Source organism: Tachysurus vachellii, chromosome 15 (genome assembly GCF_030014155.1).
Source record: "Tachysurus vachellii isolate PV-2020 chromosome 15, HZAU_Pvac_v1, whole genome shotgun sequence".
In the NCBI taxonomy this organism is placed as follows: Eukaryota; Metazoa; Chordata; class Actinopteri; order Siluriformes; family Bagridae; genus Tachysurus; species Tachysurus vachellii.
Window position 1 is genome coordinate 16853080 of NC_083474.1, and position 25528 is coordinate 16878607.

General features: G+C 37.6%; 1 protein-coding gene across 1 annotated transcript in view; it reads right to left on the bottom strand.

The window, feature by feature from the left end:
• Positions 1–6473: 6473 nt before the first annotated feature.
• Positions 6474–25528, bottom strand: part of clstn2b (calsyntenin 2b) — a 202137-nt gene continuing 183082 nt past the window's right edge. The window contains exons 10-17 of the mRNA XM_060888779.1: positions 24500–24666; positions 22620–22768; positions 16204–16409; positions 11226–11396; positions 10991–11133; positions 9552–9666; positions 7343–7518; positions 6474–6662 (exon numbers count right to left, since the gene is read on the bottom strand). Coding sequence (XP_060744762.1) covers positions 6474–6662; positions 7343–7518; positions 9552–9666; positions 10991–11133; positions 11226–11396; positions 16204–16409; positions 22620–22768; positions 24500–24666 — 1316 coding nt within the window. The remainder of the gene's footprint in view (positions 6663–7342; positions 7519–9551; positions 9667–10990; positions 11134–11225; positions 11397–16203; positions 16410–22619; positions 22769–24499; positions 24667–25528) is intronic.

Below are 25528 nucleotides of genomic sequence, written 5' to 3' on the forward strand. Positions count from 1 at the left end.
GCTAGCCAGGTCTTCTGACGCTTGACAGGTTGAAAGTAAAATGTTAATATTTGATGTTCAGTAGCGATTGCCTGCTGTGTTAAATAAATCCAAATGCTGCTACAGTTTAAAGCTAATGCTTAGGATAACATGCAATGGGCATCTTGGTTAGATAGCTAGCTATGTAGTTATGACCGAATAAAGTGACAAGCGAGACAGCTAGTAAAACTCCAAAGGCTTTTGGCGAAGTTAGCAAGCCAGCTTTCTTTACATACAGTGTGTGGAAATACATATATTCTCATAGCTCACTTGGTTATTTAATATAATATTTAATAAAATAGTCCCCCCCATATATCAAACCTTTTTATTATTTAATTCTCCCTGTAGTATACAAAAAGTACTGTATTTTTATAAATTGTTTACTCATTATTGAGTCATTTTCTTCACTACTTCATGCATTACTAGAGTAGAAGTCTGTGGTTTACTGCTGTCTTGCTTCCTGTTTTCCTCATCATGTTTCCTCTTTCTATTTGACATGATATAAAACTGTGCTTCTTTGGTCGGATGTTACACAAAATCTGCTGTGAATCTTTTATTTGTGTGTTTAAATCCCCTCTTCCTTCTTTCTCACCCCTGGCTATTTCCCCTCCTACAGACAGTTACTGATCACCATCAGGTGGTGCCATGTTTCCACAAAAGCTCACCACTTTGCCTGCAATACAGGTCAAGCTTATCTTAGACAACATTCTTTTTTTTTCCTACAGAAGGAAAATACCTGAGGTAGTAGTAGTAGTAGTAGTAGTAGTAATAATAATAATAATAATAATAATAATACAGATACGAAGATCAAATTTTTCCCAAAACAAATCTTTATTTATGGACAGAAAAAAATTGTGGTACTGACCACAAAGAGAGGGAGCGAATAAGCTCAACTGGATATACATTAAAAAAAACAGAATAAAAATATTCTTTCCACTTTATTGACTTCATCTCTTCCTGGATGTCTCACACACATACAAATGTAACCTGTAACAGTCAATGGACTAGTTCACAAACACAGCTAAGCATCCACATGCTCTTATACTGCATGATGTGTCATTCTGTCTTCTTCTGCCTCTCTCTCACACACAGATATCCCCCGTGAAGTGTGTGTGTGTGTGTGTAAGAAGATATGAGACATCAGCAGTATTTATGCAGATGAACTGAGATGCATGTGTATACATACACAGACAGAATCTGTTAACAAAGGGCATTTCATCCATTGTCTTAGGAAAAGAGCGTCTCTGAAAAACCACAGACAGTGAACACAGCAACAGCACAGAGAAATGACGACCGCCTCGATGACGTTCTCTCATACACCAGATTTTGTTTTAATGTCAGTACAAACACTACACAGAAATGAATGCATTACTGTACACTGAGTTCTCTATTTACTTTTTTTGGGGTTTGACTTTTTCCTTTTAGTGTGGGGAAGAAAGCACAAAACCGTCCCAGGTATGTGACGGACAGGTGCATGTGCAGCGAGTTCGGAAACGTGGCCTAACGTGACAAAGGGACTTATACGAGCATGCTGTTTATCCAGTGACTACATTTTCATTTGCACGGTGTAGAGTTTAGAAAACATGTTTAACTCTGAAGCTAGAGAGACCTTCAGGGCCACTATGTGCTACCTTAAAACAATACCACAGTCTCAGCAACGTAATCTCTAACTGCTTTATCTGTAGCATAATAAAAGGATAAAACAATTTAGGATACACTGTTATAGGAAAATAATAAAGGAATACTGTTACCACCCTGGAGTTGATTTTCACCAAGTGTTGTATTTCTCTAATGCAATTTGCACTACCCATATCTTTTATTTTATTTGTTAAAGAACGATATGTATACTTCTTGTGTTACATTTAATATTATGGAATGTCCACAAATCCAGATACTTCCTATCATGCACGTCGTAGCATCTATAAACAGCCGTTCCTTCACTAGCCTCTCCATTTTCCTCTCTCGTGAGGTAACACTGGAGACTCCTTCCATCAATGGTAAGTACCTTAACATCTCCTGAGGGAAAACGGAGGGACCGGTGCATCGGTATATAAACCCGTGATTTGCCTTGCAGCCGGAGTTACCGTCAGAGCTGTTGAGTTAGAAAACGAATCAACGCTTTCTGACCAACCGAATCGATACGTCAACAGCACTGTGGTATAAGTATAAATATCACAGGAAAGAAAACCCCTGTGCTGAGAAACGAATGGAAATCAATGTCATCGTCAGTAAGCTCTTTATCCTGGTCAGGGCTGGGCAGTGATGGTTTACACTGATTCAGAGATTAAATTACAAATACCTTTTACTGCAAGACTACACAAAAGCTGCCCTTAGACTTCCATTCTTTCCATTTGATTCTTGCCTGTGCTAATCACGCATATGCTAGAGATACAGTAAAGATTACATTACATAGATTTTCTTACAGCTTTTTATCAAGAAGCTTGTATAAGTAGTGTTGCCCCACACAACTGTATTCAACACTATACTGTAGGACACTAAAAGGTGCTACTGTGGCCCGCAAGTGTCAGTGAAAACATGTATACATGTAAAATATGGTACTAGTTCCCAATTAGTCGGTTGGCCAAACAATAACAAGTTGTCCCACGTCTCATTAGGAAAGAAGGTAATAATCACACTTTGATCCAAAGCAGGAACTGACTTATGTAATTATGAGCAGGATTTAGTTCACAAGAAAAAAATTCCATAGCTTTCACCCTGACAGCACTTGAACATCTTCAGCCACAAAGAGGATGGAAAAGGATTCAGGAACGTTGCAGAGTGGTTCCACTTTTGCACTTATCACAAAAGGAGTCAAAATACAGCCAGGAGTCTCTAATAGAAGGTGTGTGTGTGTGTGTGTGTGTGTGTGTGTGTGTGTGTGTGTGTGTGTGTACATGCTATGGTGGTTGTATTGTGTATTTGTATGTAAACTAGATTTTCTTTATTAAAAGATCCACTAAGAACAAATTTCCCATATCAGACGCAGACCGATTAAGGAACAAACGCGTTTATATGATCATTAAAAACAAGCTCGAGGGGGCGTGAATTGCAAGCACACAAAGTTATTCACAGGTGTGTAGCAATGGAGTGAGAGACCACTTCATATCTGTGAGCACTGAGCACTTCTTTCTTCTTTCCTTCTTCTTTGCGAAAGTCCCGATCTACACTTTCCTTCCACTCATTTTTAAGGCCCATGCTCTCTGATACTGCTCTGCACTTCATTAAAGATGTTATTTTAAACACCATAGCATATTCAACATAAAACTATCTACATAAACAGCCAAATAAAATGTTTCATGATGCTTCAGAACTGAACATTTTCCTCATTTTAGGATCAGTATTAGTGTTTATGAGCAAAAGGTACCAACAACATGCTAAAACTTAATCTGAAAAAAGTTTCCCTGCTTCAAAGGTTTGAATATGGAGCTTGTGATTTAACACATCGGCATATTTTTTTTAATAAGAACTACTATAATTAGATTTTGCAATGCAGCCATGAAGCCAATTAATTAACGTCCTCACCAATATCCAAGTTTAATTCTAACATAAATGACGAATCACGATCCTGATTACAATCTGATTTCTTGTGCTGCTCTGGTGTGTAGCAGGAGGTGTCTGATTTAATAACCATCTGATTCAGAGCAGGAATAGCAGACAGTATTATAAAAGTAGAGTGACCTAACACACTCCTGCGATGGAAACTTTCAGAGTGTATGGCAGTGTTTGCATCAGAACCCCGAGACATTTCTATCAAATGTGCCTGCAGTGATTGCATGGCTCCTTTAAGGCTGATCATAATTTTTATTTGCTATTCTGTCGCCTCAATCAGCTGAATTACAAAATAATTTCTGAAGGTCGTTAGCTTGCTTTATAGTACACACACGGATCATAGCAGTCCCGGATTCATTCGTAGAAATGCTTCTTTACTAATCTGAGTGCAGAATGCAGGTTACGTTAATTAACAAATAGATCTTTTAGAGACAGCAACTTAAACACCCAGGACAGAAATATAGCTGGGTTAGAAACAGAAGAATAAACTAGATCTTCGTTGAACAGTGAGTACTCATCACTTATTTATAACACCATCCTGACATGCCTTTGGTGGCTTCGTGAGAGTCTAGAGTCTAGATCCTCGTGTCATGTGAGACTCAAGATGGATCACTGACAGTTTGAGCTTAAACATTGGCGCACTTGCCACTGTTCAGTGGATCTGATGAACCTGTGGATAAGTGCTGAATCTTCCAGACTGATGCTCTTTATGAATTGCCACTTTATCAAAAAAAAAAAAAACATTTACAATTACAGCAATTTGGTAGACGCTCTTTTCCAGAGCAACTATAAATTTATCTAATTTATATAGCTCAGCAATTAATGGATAAGGGCTTTGCTCAGGGGCCCAGAATTTGCAGCTTAGTGGTGCTGGGATTTGAACTCACAACCATCGAAAAAGTATTCCAACACCTTCTTACCACTGGCCTACTTCTTCCTCAAATTATATGTGTATTTAGGTACAATTTGTTGAATCTCAGTTAGTGATTATGGATTTAATTGCTGCCCTGAACATTTAGTTTGGTTGTTTTAAATGTCTGGTAAATGAATTAGTTAATTAATCATTAAATGAATCGACATGTAAACCCTCAGCTGTTGTGATCATATAGACATAGTACGGGAACGGCGGTGCCTCCTAATATATGTATTATGTATAATTATTTATATTATGTAACAGTGTTCCCAGTATATATAGTGGCCTGGGAAAACCCTACTCATGTCAGACATATTCATATAATGTGAAGATGTGAATACTATAGATATTTATGCAGACAGGAAAAACAACACTAAACATTAAAGAACTGCAAGTTTACAATACGAATTAACTTCTCAGTTTGATTATCAGCAGCATCCAAATCACTTTGTTCCATCACCTACATTCAGTTGTGCCATTTAAATACAACCTCATCATCATCATCATCATCTACATCTGATCTCTCTTCACTATATCAGTGAGGAAACTAAATTTCCTTTTATTGATGTCTTTTTATTTAGGTCATTTAACCATTTTGAACTGTGTGTCTAAGCGTTCTTCTTTGTTTTCATTATGATGTGATGACAGAGAAGCATAAGGGACGATCTGACAGCTGGTATCAGTTAACAAAGTGAACAGATTAGGTTTATGTCCATTTTGTAATAGCATGTAGCTATACAACAACTTAAACTGACCACTTTATTTGTAAAATCCGGTCGTTCTTTTAGTTAATCAGTCAAGGTAATATTAGTAAAACAGATTTGTTTTCTTAAAGTAGATATGCCATGGATATTACTGGAAGAAATACTTATAATAGTTATAATAATAATAAAGCAGTTTTCCAGAATTCAGTCCCTGTCACATCTGACTGCTTTTTCCAGAAAGCCACCCATATTGGAACTGTTCCTCAGAACATAATGAATATTGCATTGTGTTACACTTTATAGTCTCCCTGTAGTTCTTAAAAAATAACAGAAAGGCCAAAATACCTACAGTACTACAAAGACGACTGAATTAAATATAATATAGATACGATTCGTTGAGACTCCGTACAGATCCACAGAAGTAATTTCATGTCAACCTTGTTCTGTGATTCCTACCTAGATTTTTATAAGAACTGGATAGAAATGTCAGCATGGCTTTGTAGACAAGTGAGGTAAGATGTACAGATGTGTCTAAGATTACATTATGTACCCAAATGTATGTAGACACCTGATCAATCAGACTCATATCTGCTTGTTGAACATCCCTTTCCAGATTTAGATCCGGTTTGGCTGTAGGGATTTGTGATTATGCAGCACTTAGAGTATTAGTGAGGTCGGGCACTGATGTCAGGTGAGAAGGCCGAGCGTACAATCAGCGTTCCAGTTCATTTCAAAGTTTTCAGTTGGTTTGAGGTCAAGGCTCTGTGCAGGACACGTGAGTTCTTCCACTCCATTCGTGTCAAACCATGGCTTCATAGAACCTGCTTTATGCACAGGAGCAATGTCATGCTCGAACAAGTTCGTGCCTTTTAGTTCGAGTGAAAGGAAATCTCAACGCTTAATACAAAATATGAAGACATGGTACAGAATCGTGTGCTTCAGTTTCTGGTAAAAGATTTGGGAAGAACCAAATATGGGTTAGTTGATCAGGGGTCCACATACTTTTAGTACATTTAGTAGAGCATTTGATACATTCTATAGCTCTCTGATGTGAAACTTGTGTTCAAAGCACCTGAAATAAAATTTGTTCCTTCCTTCAGGGATTTCTACCTCACAGCCAATCAGGAGTCTGCTCTTGTGGCTGTCTTGGAAAATTCTTTTCAGTGGATCCTTTTAATTCCTGTTTCTGCATGAAAGCATCTTGTAAGTGCACAAGATGCTTTCAAGATTCTTTTCAAGTGCGTGTGTGTGTGTGTGTGTGTGTGAGCTGTATATGTATGAAGGTGTTCTCAGCAGTGCAATGATGCCTTTGGCCAGTGTAGCTTGCTCAGCATTTCTGGCTGGGGTTGCATGCTGTGAGCATCTTCTTCATCACTGTCTGATTCACTGCTAGTGATGTCATCATCATCATCATCTTCCTCCTCATCCTCCACTTCTTCTTCAGTCAATTCTTCTGCTGGCTGCAGCTCCTCAAAGCTCTTCACAGCGCGCACACACACACACACGCACACACACACACACACACACACAAACACAGGCACAACAGTGTCAATATACGTGATGAGCGAACATTTGGTGTCAGATTGTGGTTCAGCTTATTTTTTATGATGCTCTAATTCTGTTTGGAGTTTCTTGTAGGTGTTCCCTCATGGATACCCTTAAGATTTACAAGTCTGAATTTGGCAATTCCTAAGAATGATCATAGCTGGATACGGTAGTTTGGTGTCTAAGAACTGCTTCTGGAGTCATTTGCTTATCCCAGGACTCTTATTTACAATCTGCTCATAGTCAACACATTCTTTCAGCACTCTTAATGCTGTTCTTTACTCTTCTACCTCTAACGATTTTGAATCATGATGACCGCTATCTGGTCATCCAAAAGTGAACAGGTTCCATATTGAAACTGTTTCCTCTCTAAGTCTTCCTAATGTCATCTTAGGGAGTTTTCACCAGGATCATTAGGAATCTAAATCTATACTAATATTTTTCTAAACATACTTTGTAATAATATCTATTAGAGTTAATTTCATGGAGTGAATGGAAATTATTATTTATCTATAAAGTATTATTATTATTATTATTATTATTATTATTATTATTATTATTATTATTAGTAGTAGTAGTAGTAGTAGTAGTAGTATAAATATCCCTCTCTTACCTCCAGTGGATTTACAGTAATGGTAAGGGCTGAGAGATCCAAGTCCTTCCCTTTCTTCAATTGAGTGTTTTCATCTGGCACTTCCTGGACGTATTTGAGGTAAATCTGGTACATAACTGAGACTACCACCACCATCAGAACAGCCACACACACCACTATCACAACACCGGAGACATCTGGAGAATAAAAACATAAACTAAGGAGAGAATATTTCTTTATACAGAAGCCCACAAAGTAAAAATGATATATTTTGAAACTTAAAATAATTATATAGGGAAATTACGTGCTATTAAGTCAATCATTAGTATATGCAAGACTGTGTGTTACCGCTGTACATTCTTATAAACAATGGGTTTGCAATTGTTCATTGAATATTTAAAGGTTCTCATTGAACAAAAATACAATTATCGGGCAATTATCCAATCACCCATTCATCCTTTTCCAGTCTTGGAGAACTGCCCACTTAAATAACTTAATAAACCTGTGCCCACCGTGTCCGCAAATCTGTTCTTGTCTGGTAGGAGGATCTCATACACCTCAAGGTCTGATGCAAGGTTTGTTCTCCTCACCATGGTTGTAAAGAGTGCTAATTGGAGTCACCGTTACCTGACCATTATCCTCTTACCTCTCACCAGTATGGTTTTTCTGCCCACTGCTACACACTGGATGCTTATTTTGTTTTTCACACCATAGGTAAAACTTTTTTCTATTCTCACACTTGATGTGCACATGGAACACCAAAGGGAGGGTCGGGGGGTGTTCGCAAATAAAAACTAGTTTTTGGGTTGAATTTGGTGTACTCCTTTGGTTAAGGTTCTTAGGTGCAGCCATTTCTTTCCCTTTATTCCTTCAGTAGGACTCCTCATTTTTCCTTTCACTGGTAGGGTTCCTCAGTCACCATTGGCCCTAAACCTCCTTCAAAGTTTTGCTTATTGTGTGTGTGTGTGTGAGTGTGTTTGTGTGTGTGTGCATGTACTGTATGGGTATTGTGTGTGCATTTACGACAGCTGTTTTCAAATCGGCCTTATTATTACATCCCATTTTAAGAGACTATTCATCTTTTTTTTTGTACACAGCTATTTATCGACTAAAATTACACAACTCTATCGCGTATGATGTTTTTCACCCATTGTTTCCCCTCTCGCTGTGGCATAGACAACACCTCTCTCCACAGTCATGTGAAGATGCCACATAATCATTTACTCTTATTCTTGATCAGTCTGCATGATGTTAAGCATTGAACTGATTGAAAAATTGCACAAATGAGCAAAGTGGCCAAAAAGCATATTAGATTTCCAGTGGCATGATTGATGACATTTTGTCTTAACATCTTCAATATGACTGTCCATAAAAAAGTCTAGATCTATCTGATCTATCATTTTTAGAAGCAGTGAAAAGGAGCAACCCTAATGACACAGAAGCGGTGCTACATTTTGGGTGATCAAACCGGTGAAGTATGAAAAATGAATATACAGCCATCATTTTTTATTTTTTTTGCACTTTAATGTTGCCTCATGACTCTCTGTGTTTTTCTGGCAGCAACACTTTAACTATCACCTTCTACGCATGACTGAGAGAAAGTTAAACACAAAAGAACGTCTAACTGCTTTTTTTTTCTTGCAAGGACATTTCTTGCTGTACACGATGTGTGAAAAAGTGCAGAAATGCCTCATGTGAAACCGGGTCGTGTCAACATAATGCAGACGTATTGATTCTTTCTGCTGCCTCGAGAAGTCTTTAATGCCAGCTGTGACTACAGAATATGACACAACAGGGAGAGCTTATATGGCATCAGCTAGACCGTGAATTATTTTGTTGCTCGTCAGGGACAAGATCTCGTTTTGCTCTTTTGTTTCTTTCTGGAGACATTTCTTAAGAATGAGGACATCTTTTGCAATCAGTTAAAATAGCTGATGTAGGAATTCATCCTTTTTTTTAATTCTTCGTGACATGCGAACGCTTGCAGCCGTTTTTGCTCAGTGAGCTAACTGGTTTTTTTTTTTTTTTAAAAAGAACAATGTAATATATTTTTTAGGATCGTAATAAAATAAATAAATAAGTAAAATGCACATATAATTAACAATTCGTAAAAATTTAGGTCTTATGTGATATCCAAGACTATGAAAAACAAGGTCGAATGACAAAAAGCTAGCACAATCTCTCATTCAGTCTTCACATGATATGTGAGCTCACATTCTGTGTCACTCACCAGAGCTCTGGGTGTTGAAGACTGGGGTTGGATGATGACTAAGTTGCATGGATTTGGGTTGAGCCATTATATGACTGACATGCTTGACAGGCTGTTCTCTGTGCAGGATATAAATCTGAGTAGAAAAAGACAGAACGACATTTGGATGAGAAATCTTAAGGAAAATGAGGCACAGCACCACACATCTCTGCTGTGTTCTTAATTTGTGTTGATTTCCTTTTTCTTCTGTTTGACAATCCAGGAGATTTATTATTATTATGATGTTTGGATAACTCAGTATGCTGCCACTTGTCTGTACAGTGCTCTCTCTCTCACATAATTAGCACGTTACCAGTAAATGAAGTGAGGAAAAGGGGGGGGGGGGGGATATGGGTTTTTTTGACTTTTAGGACTGAATATGTGTCAAACAGAAACTACAGAAAATAAGGCAGTAAACTCCGAACATTTAAAATATCCATATATGATAAAAAAAATTAAACTGTTTTTAAAACTATTTTTAGTTTTCAAGTACCATCTGTGCTGATGATAGCTCCCCGCTTTGCCATCTGTTCCCCCCCTTTCTAACTCATGTGCATAAGTGAAGTGTGGAAAAATCCATTAAAATCTCACGATCACACTTTGTGTATTCTGTCACCTCAAACTTCAATTAGTTTAGATGTGTAGCTTAAGCATCCTGAAATCAATAGCTGAATAGATCATTCGGGAGGAAAAAATAAATCTATTTAAAAATATATATATATTTCCACCCCATGAAAAAAAAAATAAAATAAAATAAATAAAATAAAAAAAATGTATATATAAAAAAAAATAATCCATCATCATCATCCACCATCGTCATCCATCATCATTTGTCATCATCCATAAGGAAAAACAAAACACTTTCAATGAGACAGATGGCTGACCTGCACAAGTCAGGTAATGGATATAAATATAATTAAGCATGATAAAAGTATGAGAAAGTTCAGAGATATGATTCCCCCAACCCATTTTTAAAGGTGATATTTATAATAAAAAAACACTATAAAGTTTGAATATCATAGATGATAATAAAATATAAATAAATGCATTATATATCACATACATACACTCATTGGCCACTTTATTAGGAACACATGTAGCACATGGCAGCAGCTCTGCGTATAATATCATGCAGATACAGAGGAAAAGCTTCAGTTAATGTTCATATTAAACATCAGAATGGGGAAAATGTGACATCATTGATGAAATGGATGGACTACAACAGCAGACAGTCACTTCTGTCAGCCAAGAACAGGAAATCAGGGCTTCAGTAGGCACAGGCTCACAGAATTAGAACAATTTCCATATCTTCTGTCTAGTTTCAGTGATGTGGCCAGTGAGTGTATATACTTATATATATACTTTTCTCTGTGAGGTAGTGGGTTAATTTCACCCTTCCGTTTTGATACCGTGTCTCTGACCTGCTGTGTAAATGGGTTGCTGGTGTATCGCCCGTTGAGTTCGGAGCAGGTCACTCTAAACGTTCTTGCTGCTGCATCGTTCTGCAGGTTCTGATAGCGTACCTGTCTGATGACCTGAGCATAGTGAACCATGGAATCCACACCTGCATCACACACACAAGACTGTTGAGATTATATGTAGGTATGACACAAGCTGGGTGTAGAATTTGGGTGTTTTCTGTGTTGTTCTCTTTACCATAAATGGACATGCCGGATGTTGAGTTGGTATAGTCCAAGTGTTTGCCCAAGAGTGCACTGTGGGGCAGTTGGAGGGTCTCTAACCCCTCCCTTAACTCCTCCCCTAACACCAGGATGTCACAGTAGTCGAGATTATGGACGATTTCCTCTAACATTCCTGACCTGTGCACTAAACACACACACATAACCACACACACATAGAAAACCGTGAGCTTGGTTTTAAATGACTAATTGAAGCCTGATTCTTTACTGGATTTTTTTCCCTTTCTTGGTCATCAATCAACAGCAGCAGACTCCCTCCTAGGTGTAAAAAGTAGAAGTTTTCATGGGAATTAAATAGAGTAGGCAAACATGCAAGATTAGAAAATGATCGAGGAAAAAAAGGAGACCTACAGTACAGGAAGTGGAAGTCAGGGGAGCTCTGTACTGGATGGACGCCCGTAAATGTGTGATATGGTCTATTTAGTGCCGAGAGGGGACTGTCCTCCCTGCTCTCATATCGTTTTCTCACTTATTTATGGGTTTGTTGTCGTTTTTGCTGCTGTTATCCATGAGCAGAACCACATGAGGGAGGGGATAAATGAATAATGTAACATCGTGCCTCTGTAAGCTGGAGAGAAAGCTGTGGCACTCAGTGACCCTCTGACTTATAAAAAAAAATCACTTTCATTAACAAACCAAGCAACATTGCTTAATATTAATGCCATATTTCTCTAAACCCAAATATAATCAATAAACCAGGGCATGTTTGGATTTTATCCCTTGCTTTTTTGCACTGTTCTGGAGTGACAAAGTAAATCCGGCTAACAAATAATTTCAATTAGCACACACTCAAAGTTCTATATACTTTGTTATATAATAGAGTAGGCTAAATCCGTAACTCATAATCTTATACTCTGTCATTATAATGAGTCACTTGGATCATAAGGATTGCGTCAGTCTCTTTACATTTGATTGAAGTTTGTCCACTAACATATCTACAGTGTATACTGTGGATCACACAAACACTGGTATTTAGACTTAGCTTTAGTTAATTAGACTTATGTCCATTTCACTATGGCATATAATGAACATGGTTAAAGCATAATGTCGAGAAATGTATGAGAAAAGCATGCTTAGATGGAAATAATATCTAGCCATGTTTGTTAAACTGGTGTCTTATTTATCTATTAAATAAGGATCTATTTAAAAATACAGGGCAACGGCTTGAAAGTTTTGAAAGTAAATAAAATGTCTTTGTCATTTTTGCTTTTCAAAAGGTGAGGTATCAAGGCAATACAGGTTAACCCCCATTTTTGTGTGTGTAAGTGGAGGCAATACAGGTTAACCCCACTCTGTGTGTAAGTGGAGGTCTATCTAAAAATTATAAAAAAATCTATCTATCTGTCTGTCCGTGTGTCCGTTCGTCCACCATCTATCTATCTATCTATCTATCTATCTATCTATCTATCTATCTATCTATCTATCTATCTATCTATCTATCTATCTATCTATCTATCTATCTATCTATCTATCTATCTATCTATCTATCTATCTATCTATCCACCAAGCCACCGACCCATCCGTCCATCCATCCAGCCATCCATTCTTTGGGGTTTCCTCCCCAAGTCCAAAGATTGTAGACTCTTAATTGTGTGTAGCGTGAGAATGTGTATGTTATTGTTCAAGGTGATAGATCAGCATTCTGTCCAGGGTGTATCCTACAATCTCCTGGGATAGGCTCCAGGTTCCCTGTGACCCAGCAGGGTAAGTGGTGTAGAGGATGGATGAATGGATGAATAGATGGACAGGAAGTTAGGATGTGGAAATCACTGTCCACGGTGACATCCGTCTAGTTTTCCAGACTGTTCCACACTTAAACTTAATTTTAAGTGACCACAGCAATTTCTACATTAGGTGTTTCGTAGACTAGTTGACAAACACATTTAGTAATCGCCATTGTGGGGATGTTGATTAGTCTGGCAGAGAATAAAGAAAAAAATAAAACAGCTTGGCAGACAGTAAAGAAGGCTAAGTGTACTCTGTTTGTGTGAAATGATTTCAGACTTGATGAAGCCAATTCTCTAGTCAACGGCACAAGACTATGCTGGAAACAGACTTCATTTCGTTTAGTTTTGCATTAATGGACCATTAACACTTTGATATTACTTTGCATGAAATAGAGAGGTGTGTGCATGTCCTACCCACTCCTGAATGTAATTACTCCTGCACTTATTTTTGTTGTCCATTAAAGCTAAATGATATTTAAATAAAAGCTTTGCACTGTGGTAAAGTGAATTTTGTTGTGACCAGCACTTTCTGAGCTGCAGGTTACACACCATTATCCAGTCCCACTTAGCTACAGTAGTATAGAGTCAGAACAGACTCGTTGAACATTGTGCAAAAACCCTCCTGTAGAGACAAACACTAAAGTAAACACTGCTGTGGACATTACAACGTAGAGCCATTAAACTATAAAGAGTTTCTACACCATGCTGAGTGCTCTCAGTTTCTCGGTTGATGCATTCTTAATAAATCTGGATAAAAATAGAGCTGTCCTGAAGCAGTTCTTGCTTTAACAATAGAAAATGTTTTGTGAATGACTCGTATATTTAGTAGTCATACAAACCATAATCAAGTTGTATTTTGTCTTTATTAGTATTTTGATGTTGTAAAAAAAGTCCTAATTTTTCATGCTCTGTTATATGAAAGTTTTCATCAGGATGAACCTAAATGAGGATTGATCTTTTACCCTTTCGACCTCAAATCACTTGGTTGGCTGGCTGGCTGGCTGGCATGGATAATAACATGGCTTCCAGGTGGCTTACAGATAAAAGATGCATGCCTGGAGTGCAGTTTTGAGCCCTGTGACTGGGGTCTCACCCTTGGCTGCGGTATTGTCCAAGATTTGCTGCTGTGAGACATAGTTGATCCAGCCTTGCCCCAGGAATATAACAACTGGGTTAGACTGGCTTGGTTTTCAAGATTTTCTTCCCGCAAGGCATACCCCTGTGGTGCAAAAAAGAAGTGTGTGTGTATGTGTGAGATAGCTAGATAAGATAGAGGGAGAATGAGAGAGAGAGAAAGCAAGAGGGAGACTATTATGGCAAACAAACAAACAAACAAAAAAAACCTTAATCTCGAATAATTTGTGGAGTCATTTATCACAGTTGTTTTGAACTCTCTTTTAGTGACTGACATTCTGGAAGCCCACCTCCTTTTTGTTTTGTTTTTTTACCATACATTACATTAGTCTCATATGTTGTCTTGCTTGAAAGATGCACTGATGCTGTGGTCTTGCTTTTATTCAAGGTGAAGGGAGAATGTTTTGAGTTCATTAGACTAAAATCGATCAGTGTACTGGATGTTTGACTTGGCTATTATCTAACATCAGAGACGTATATAATTAATTAACTTAATTGAACTACATTTTATAAGAATGCCACTCATTTTTTAATCATTTTTAATCATTTTAATAGTAATGATGATCGGAGCTTGATTAATATACTGCTTGTTCTCTTGCACGGGTCAATACGTAATTTATAATTAAGTATTATTAGTATTGTATGTATTGTTATGGGGTATTTGTACTTTTTTTAATCATGTAATTACTAATGTAACATTGTGTCTCTGCACTATACCAAAAAATATCACATCAGGTCAAACTGCAAATCGAGACAATGATCACATTTTTGTTTTAACATTAACAAACTTGTCTATGGGAGAAAATCATCCAGAGAAGTCTTTTACCCAGAACTGGATCTTGCACCATTGCAATTCACCTGCACAGATTGTTTTGTCAGCAAAGGACTTTTTAACCAAAAATCTCTTCACATCCACCGTATTCACCAGAAGTCACTTCATTCCACTTCTTTTTGTTCCTGAAATTAAAAATTGGACTGAATGGGAAAAGATCTGTGTGTGTGTGTGTGTGTGTGTGTGTGTGTGTGTGTGTATGTGTGCACATGCATTTTCATGGTGCATTTTTTTCTTGATGCTTTCCTATAGATGCCTAAGCACTTTGGTGCAAAATCGCTGATTAACATTCTACCCTGAGGGAGTGAACTCTCTATGAACAATGTAATGTCAAAAAAAGTGATCATTTTTGACATTACATTGATGTGATGAATTGATGTGAGATTTGTTCTGATGTGCTCGTAACCATACATTACTTAGAGGTAAAACCTGCAATTATGTCAAAAGTGCATGCCCCATTCTATTTCTGGGAGATTTTTTTTTTAATATATATGTTTGTAGTTGTCATGATTTCCTGTTTACTGTGTACACATGTACGACTGGTAAAGCTTGTGCAACCTGGAGTCACATCCCTTGTGTGTCCAGGCATGACTTGCCAATAAAATGGATTTTGATTCAAGCTTGGGCCCTTGAGCAAAAACCTTGACCCTCAACAGCTTAGCTCTGTGTTCTGACTTACTTATAATGATGCCAAGAGCTAGAACTGAATCTTGAAGAAGGTTTTATACCATTTCATGATTCTTTAAAATTCCTGTTCTATACGATGACATGCATTACTGAAGATTAAGATCTTTGTGATGTTTGAGAATTGTTGGTGAATTGTATAATTCCTCCAGATCTGCCATGACCCTGACCAGGATAAAACACTTTCTGAAGATGAATAAATGAAATTATTTGTTGAGGAGATGTGTTTAATACTTTTATTACAATTATTACTAATACCCACATATGATTTAAATGACTTTTATGAGGATTTGGCTATATTAGCTTACTTGTAGAAATAAATAAAGTTGTACACTATGTATTGTTTAAGGAATTGTGCAAAAGGGTTGGTGAGATTAAACACAGGACCGTTTTGCATTCTCATTTCTAAAAAAAAACAAACCATGATGGATCGGTTACTCTAGCTATAGGAACGTGGTAACAAATGTTAGAAATATTTGCATTGAAGCTCCAGTGCAGAATTAAAGCAGCAACCTTCAGACACTCTAGTCTTTGTTTGCCATGGTTTCGATCATTACCTGTGTTGTGTGAGGTTTGGTCGCTCTTCATGACGGTGCTGCTGATATGCAAATCCCTGAACAATGACAACCCAAGGACAAGGTCAGAGGCGGGGATGCTGAGATGCTCCGCCCCAGTTATTGTGATTCGTGGTTCACTTGGTTGCATTACCATGACGACTGTGTCGAGATCAGGAACAGAAATGCACACGTCCTCTCCGAAACACCTACACAGACACACACACACACACACACACACACACACACACACACACACACACACATATATTTGTCTTACTATCCATGTAAGGACCTTATAATAGCTTAATGAGTCATACAGATAGTTATAAGTATTAAAACTATATAATATATATATTCTTAGATATTCTAATTCATTCAAAGTTTGGTTTGGTCCCCTCCAAGACATTAAAACACACATACACACACAGTAAATACACAACGCTAGACACCAGAGGAAAGTTATGGTCCAATCAAAATCAGTAAGGCATGTAAAACAGGTTGCACAAACTGACACAGGCACATACAAGGGAAACAAACTGTTTTGACAGTGATTTGTTCAGAAAGTTAATGCAGTGGAAATGGAAAAAGACACATCTGCCACACAAACACACTGCAGCAACATTTGTCTGCACTCAGAACACAACATAATCTCTCTCTCTCTCTATCTCAGCCTCATCCTCAGAATTAATTAGTGCTCTGCTCACAGTAATTACACTTATTAAGCATTACTCTAAACCACATTTAATTATGTTCACAAGCCTTAATTAACACCTCTGTTTATTTGTTTTTCCAGATATGCAACCCTCGTGAATATAAGAAGTGTGTAATTATGAAGCAGGAAAGGGCACCACTGTCACAATCATCTCTTATCGCTTGTACCGCAAAAGAACCTTCTGGCCAGAAATTTCATTTACGCAATTCTTCCCTTACGGACAGAACACAATATGTAAAAGCATGGCTGAAAAATAATATTCAATATTGCCTAATGTTGTAGCATCAAATTGAAGACATTTTTTTTTTTTAACTTACATATAATGATTATAATCACCTTCAACAAATAAGTTCTTTTCGTCAAAATGCACCAGCACAACCTCCACTCCAGAATATATATATATATTCTACAGCATCTTTAACATGCTGCTACTTATATGGTTTACAATCACATGTAATAAGCAGTCCATCTGCTCAACTTCAAACACTACTAACATCTGCTTTCTCCTGATGCTGATCTTGATCTTGTTGAGTGGATCTAGCTTGAACTGTGCAGTAACACAAACCCTTGTGTTTGGCTTCAGCATTTATATTATCCTCTAATTAAATGTTTACTTCCAGAAGAATAAGAAAAAAAATGCCTGTACCTGTATTCACATTTACACTCGATATGGATGTGGCCTAAACAAAAAGGTCCCCAACCACTCGAGCAGTTATTATTATGGTTAGCACCTGCCTACGACATTTTCTAACAAATGTGGTTTCCCACTATAAACAAACTAATGCCTCTTTAAATCCATAGTGACCCTGACCAGGCGTTTACTAACTATGAATAAACTACTGAGGCCAGTGAGTCATTCAAGTTAATAAATGTGATCTTTCCTTATACTGTGAGCTTCATATATCTGACTGCTCATCCTAAAAAGGAAAACCACCCCCTCGTATTACATGATGAACTTTTATATCATGCAAACCTTTCTGGAAAACCTTTGTTTAAAAAAGGGAATAAAAACAACTAATAATACTACAGCTAATATTACAACTAATAATACACAATAAATATTCTTATCAGTATTTATTATCTGTTCATTCATGTCTTCATTTTTGTTTACACCCCTTTATGTGTTTTAAATGAAACTGTCTGTCTGTCTGTCTGTCTGTTTGTCTGTCTGTCTGTCTGTTTGTCTGTCTGTCTGTCTGTCTGTCTATTTAGATGTGTTGGGTTGAGTAGAATCCATTCGCAGAGTTCAATGGAACAAATAACTAGAACAAACAAATCCAAACAAAGTCAGAAAACAAGCAGGAAGGTCAGTAACCAGAAAAACACAGTCAGACACTAGGGAAAACTGGCAATACTTCGCAACTCAGGTGATAGCTCCCTCTAGTGGCACGGAGAGGAGGTGATGAGTGACGGTGTAACTATAATCTGTAAATGTAATCTATCTATATATTTATCTGTGTATTATTTTTGTTTGTTTGATTGTTTGTTAATGTCCTGGAAGTATTCGCTTATATTGTTCTTTCTGTTCTACAAAAAGTAGAAAAACACCTAACATTATCATTGATGTATGTTATATGAGTTACAGTGGTCAAAATTGCATATTTCATTTACACAAACATATTTAGTGACGCTACATTACATTTTCACAGCCTCTTACAATCGCTCTGATGCTGTACTGAGATCCTGAATGTCTTGACCCAGTCCAGTGATGTTACCCACTGTGTCCTAACTACAATTACTAATCTGAACTAGCGAATCTAAGGATATATATGCACATAAAAGTATCTCTAATAAGCAGGAAGTGAATTTCAAATAGAAACTAAATTAAATTTTAAAAAAACCATTAAAAAATTACTATTAATCAATAATTCAGATCTGATGTAGTGAATAATCAGCTTCTACTGCTGAACGTAATCAAGTATCAGTCCTAAACTACTCGTGTTCTAATGCAGCGCATGCAGGGAAATTTAGGGAAAGTTAAGGAAAGGTCAAAGATTTTCTGATCATCTGTCTGATGACTGTCTTCCTTGTCTTTGAGTAGGATGATATTTCTGAGTAGCCTTTAAAGTCATTTTTATTACTGATGTAAATATCCATAGTGAAGAGATAACACACTTCTCTACAGATAAATACAGACGTGATTTTGAGGTAAACTGTGTGTGTGTGTGTGTGTGTGTGTGTGTGTGTGTGTGTGTGGTCATACATTACTGTATATGGCCACAAGTATTTGGACATCAGATCATAACATTCATGCACACAAATGTCTAAAATACCTTTGTAGAATTTACATTTCCTTTCACTAGAATTAAGAGGCCCAAACCTGGTCCAGCATGTTAGTGTCCCTGTACACAAACTGAGGTCCATGAAGACATGAATCATAAAGTTTGATGTGAAAAAAAAAAAAAGGCTGTACAGAACCGTGACCTCAACCCTGCTGAACACCTTTGGGACGAACTGGCGCAAGCCAGGCCTCTTCACCCCACATCAATGCTTGACCTGTTGTTCTCTTGTTTCTGAATGGAAAAATCCCCCAATTTGTTAAAAAAAAACAAACAAGTGAAAAGCCTGTAATGTATAGAAAAAGTAAGCCATCATTTAATGATGTTATCATGCAGCAGTTCATGGTCATGGTGCTTATTAATATGGCGTTTTTTCAAAATAAAAACAAATAAAATTGATTAGAAAATACTGCAGACAGATATGTGGGATTTAATACAATCTGACAGTGAATTATTTGAGTGGGTTACATTGCCATGTGACAGAACATGAACAACAGTAAGAAATGTTACAATAGGCTGGATTCATGTTTCTTAGAGAGAGCACATGTTAACCTTCACTCTCCCCACTTGGTAGCTGTCATATGACCAGGGTTATGATGGTGGGAACTGATATGTGACCAAAATGGAGGGAAAAATAAGTTTGCACGTTAGCTTATGTAACCTAGGTAAAAAATATTTCCATATATTTTCATATATGTACTTGCCTTAGACTGACTGACTGTTTTACTGTCTTTCTGTCTTTCTGTCTATCTATCTATCTATCTATCTATCTATCTATCTATCTATCTATCTATCTATCTATCTATCTATCTATCTATCTATCTAAACAGGTTTGCATTTGGATGACCACAGAGTAAGAAGTAAATTACTGTGTTTTATATTCTATACATTATTCACCTGTAAAACCATAATGATGACGGTTGCACTAATATTATTTTATAGTGGCTGATTTAGAAACAGCCGGACATGAAGGGACATCTGCAAAAAGTATAAATTGTGCATTGAGTGGATGTGAATGGAGGAAAATGATACGTAATCTTGCCTCATTCAGCCTCATTTTATGCTTTTCCTGCTCTAACACACCTGATTAAAGTCATCATGTTATTATCAGACCCTTACGCCTCTGAATAGACTGTACGAACAGAAGCAGCAAAAATGTGCACTGCTCTAGTTTTTTTTGTCTGTTGGAAAGACAACCAATGATGAAACCTGTGTGCAATTCACTTCATTGTAAACTTTCAGTTTAGTACACACAAAGTTTTCGAATTCTCCAAGATTCAGTAAAACAGGCCTTTTTTTTGTCGTAAGGTCAAAAACAACAGGAAAATTCGTCTCGCACTTCCAGCTGCACAGCTGCATGACCTGAGGCATAGCCTGTCTCCTTTATCACACAAATGTAGTGTAAAAGAACAGAATATATTTTCTTATTCATCAACCTGTCATGCTTTATCCCCCAGTTCCTGCTGCCAATGTGGAGGATGTTGTGTTTATGTGCGTGTGTGTGTGTCTGCATGTGTGTTTCTGTGTATGTGTGTGTCTGTGCATGCATGTGTATATCTGTGCTCGTTCTCAATGCTAATTTCCCACTGTTCTTTGCTGAAGGGACTCCACCCACGGCTTCATGGCACACCCCATAGGAGACATGCTGTCCTCCCCCAAGCCTCATGAATATTCATGTTCTGTCATGCATATTCACATGGTCCCTTGGGGTATGACAGTCCAACAGTGGTAATAGTCTTGCTTACACACACACAGACACACAGACACACACACACACACCATAGCAGTAAGTAAGCAGCTAAAACCGCTTTGGGACAGAACGAAGATTAAAGCAGAAAGGAACAAGACAGAGAAGGAGAAAAAAAAAGAAATTTTTGGAATCAGAGATGAGAACAGACCTCAAAAAATATATCACAGATGAAATATTTCATAGTCTGAATAATAGAACTGTTTTGAAAGAATGCATTATTATCAGTTCAGTAACTCACTAAAGGCTTATTGTTCCACATTCATAATGAAAACAAGACAGAGTTGAAATTGATTAGAGGAATAGTGAGAGATGCATGATGGATGTCAGATAATGACAATGTCTGGTTTATAATGATCATATATGTAGGCTATTGTTCAGTGATACATAATCAAATGTTCTATAATAATAAGCATGGAATAAAAAAACTAATCTCAAATGATTCTCAAGTCTTTTTTTTTCTCTTGAACCTCAACAAGTTCCTGATGATTACATTTATTTCTTCTTCTTATTTTTTTTTTTTTATACCATTCTCTCCACATTCTCTTATTAACATTAAGATAGAGAATAGAGGAGAGGCTGGTCAGGACGGACTGATACTCATTCATTCATCTTCTACCGCTTATCCGAACTACCTCAGGTCACGGGGAGCCTGTGCCTATCTCAGGCGTCATCGGGCATCAAGGCAGGATACACCCTGGACGGAGTGCCAACCCATCGCAGGGCACACACACACACTCTCATTCACTCACACAATAGGGACAATTTTCCAGAGATGCCAATCAACCTACCATGCATGTCTTTGGACCATGGGAGGAAACCGGAGTACCCGGAGGAAACCCCCGAGGCACGGGGAGAACATGCAAACTCCACACACACAAGGTGGAGGCGGGAATCGAACCCTGACCCTGGAGGTGTGAGGCGAACGTGCTAACCACTAAGCCACCGTGCCCCCACGGACTGATACTAATCAGAAAAAAAAAATGAAACAAAAACCATTTTTCTGACCTCCCAAAGCATTAAAATGAGTCTAAATGTAAACAATTAAAATGTGAGATATGCTAGTAATAAATCAAAGAACCAATGAATCAATGAACTAATGAATCGATAAACCGATCAGTTGATTCATCAGTTCATCGGTTCAACAAATCATTAATTAAAAATCACTTGTACAAACATCCACACTAGTAGTTATTTCATGTTTTCGGTTATATTATAGCAGCTATAAATCATAGCTCTCTCACCAGCCCCTTTTTTTCACGTATCTCTTTAAGAAAGGAAAAAAAACCCACAAAAATGTCATTAAACTATTCATGTTCAGTATAATGGTTCAAATGAGTCAAATGATTTGGTGTTTATTTTTAGGTTCCTGGTTTTAATGATGCTTTAGTAGCTGAGGTTTTAATGGTAATAAAAGTTAACCTTCAGTCTTGAATAAAACATCATCAACAAAGTATTATACAGTTCTTTCTCCTATTCATTCATAACCTCCAACTAACCTTATAACACTAAAGTCATGACATGTTTGACAAGTTTCTAAATTTATAAAATTAAACTTATTACAGTGATGCTGTGAAACTGGGAGGAAGTCTAGAGCTGATGATGGGTCCTGGGTATAAACTGGGTCCGAAATAACTGAAGATATGAAATGAGTTGTGTGATAGCGTATCGACCGTACTGTACTGTGGTGGAGATGTGGATGCGGCGTGCTCCGGCTGTGGGGAACTGGCGTGAGTTGATGTAGGAGACTTTCCTCAGCGCTGCGTTGACCTGTTCCAGATCTTCTCCCTCTATTACCAGCACTGACTGCGCTGGGTTAAAGTGGAACTGACAGAAACATGAGGAAAGAACACACAACGTTTAGAGAAATAGCAGGATATCTTCCTAGTGAGATTATAAAAGTGTCAGTTACAGAGTAAAGACTGTGTGTGTGTGTGTGTGTGTGTGTTTGTGTTACAGTGTTTATGGAGGGGTATGCTGAGTGTGTTGAAAATGAAAGTGTGTGTGTGTGTGTGTGTGTAAACATAAACTCTGTGTGTAAGGATGTGCCAGAATTCAACAAAGGAAAAGGGTTTGAATAAGAAAAGGGTTTAAAACTGATTTAACAGCCGGGAGAGTAAGAGAATGAAAGAGAGAAAGATGGATACATGGAGAGGAAACAGACATGTGCCTAAAGCTTTAGGATTTCTTCTCGCCACCTTTCTCTCTCCCCCTCTCTCTCTCTCTCTCTCTCTCTCTCTGTCCCTCCCTCCCATTATCCTTTGTCTCCGTCTCTTTCTGAAATCCTTTATGTCCTAAAATCTTTTCTTAAGCCACTGAATATTAAAGAACAAAAGAGCAGCATCCCCAGAGAGAAAATGAAAAATGGTGCCTGCAGAACATTTACATTTACATTTATTCATCTTGCAGATGCTTTCATCCAAATCTTACATTTGAGACACACAGCAGAGCAGCTCAGGGGTTAAGTATCTGGCTCGGAGGCTCAGCACCAGCTCTCTGGTAGTTCTGGGATTTGAACCTACAACCTCCCGATAATCAGAGTGAGATTTTGACCTGTATATGATTATGTGTTTATTATTCTACAATGATCAACGTTATCGATGACACAGAATATCTAGTTTAAGAGCGATTCATTTTTTAAATCGTAAAAAGAAAGCTATTTTCTGAAGGTTGCAAGGTTATAAGTCCTTATAGTAAACCATCTTGGCAACATTCCCAGGCTGTATTTCCAGCAATACAAGACCAGGCTCCTATCTGCTTAATCGAGGCGAGACCTATAACCTGAAACAGATGGACAATCTGTTCTCTCAAAAACATTACTAAAAAAAATCGTCCTTTTTAGGATTCATCAGCTTCAGAGCTAACCATCTCTCCTGCATTTTTATACCGCAGAAATCTTTTAACTTTTAGCAATGCTATATTTAATAAGCTATAATTCATGTGTAATATACAGTAAGTGTTAGATTCTTTCATCATGTATGCCACAACAGGCATAAACATTCATTCCCTCTCTAGTCTCTCTTGAAGTTATACAAAATATGCAGCTTGTCATGTTACGGAGAATAAGCGAAACGCTCCGTTCTGTCGAATCTCCCATAATAGAAACTTCACCTTCAGCTTCTCCTCTGACTGCTACAAAGCAGTGTCGCTACAAACGCCTTCCGAATGTCTTACCATATCAACAGTTCCGTGTTTTCTAATCCGTTTGTTGGGGGCGTCTGTTACACGAGTCCCTTTGCAAGCTGTTACTATAGAAACAATAACATATTTAAACTAGATCATTAATATAAATCTGTGAATTGAGACTGTTTCACAGAAAATAAATCAATACCTTCTGACCATTTGAGAATTCAATAGTGCTGTGGACTAAACACTTTAGAGCTGACGGGTTAAGAGTCCTGTATTTAAACTCCTGTTTTTGGCAGGAAGCAATTCCTTTATTTACCTTCTTTCCCCTCCGTTACTCCATTTTGTGTACTCTTTGTTGGGTATGTATTATATTTTATATTTGTCATTGCTGCTTGTTTCAGCATGTGTGTTTGTGTGTGTGTGCGCTACCTTTAAGCCCTTGTCCATACTCTCTAGAGACGTGATGTCCAGTCCCTCCTTGCAGGCCTGCAGGCAGGAAATCACCTTCTGACTCTCGATCTTTCCCGGCCTCACCGTCAGACCTGAAAGACTTCCACGGAAATATTGTGTGAACCTGGCTTTAGATACCTCGCCACCTAGACTCACACACACACACGCACACACACACACACACACACACAGACAGAGCATTTAACGTTATACCCATTAATACTATCTAAATATGCTTTTAGCCCCAGGCACTTTGTGATTGCTTTTTTATTAGGTTAATGTTGGTCTTGTGGAAAAAAATATGCAGCACAAAGTAAGAAAAAATGGTTTTATAGCTGTTTAAACTTTTTAAAATAAAACAGGCAGAGATCATTTTGGGGCAAAGCTTTTCTTTCCTTCACACATTTTTCCAACACAGATCCTACTAACTATATTGTAAAGATTTTATTGCGTGGTTATTAGTGTGATTGACCTCACAAGTATGTGTGTGTGTGTGTGTGTGTGTTGTGACCTGTACAATTACTATGAATGTATTTATTTGAACAATTAACAATTATTTGCATTATAGACTCTGTGTGTGTGTCACCTTGACCTCTACAATCATTATGCTACGAATGTGCTTTTGTAAATGGTAACTTTTGCCTTAACGGTAACATTTGTGTGTATGTGGGGGCAGGAGTGTGTGTTTGTACATCACTACAATGACTATGCATGTTTTATGTATATGTAACTATCTGTTTCTTCTTCTTGGAGTTTAGAATGACTATGCATGTTTCATGTGTGGATGCCTTTGCATTTACATGAGAAGTGTGTGTGTGTGTGTGAGAGTGTGTATGTGTGCATACTGCAGTACAGGGATGCAGCACCAGTGATTACGGCGCCTTCACAAAGCGAGCAACTCTGATTTCATCACGTTCGTCACGGTGAAAGTTTCTCTCGCTCTCCAAATCAGCTTTGGAGAGAACTTTTATTGGTTTATTCCTTCTCCATTCACTCTCTCCTCTCCTC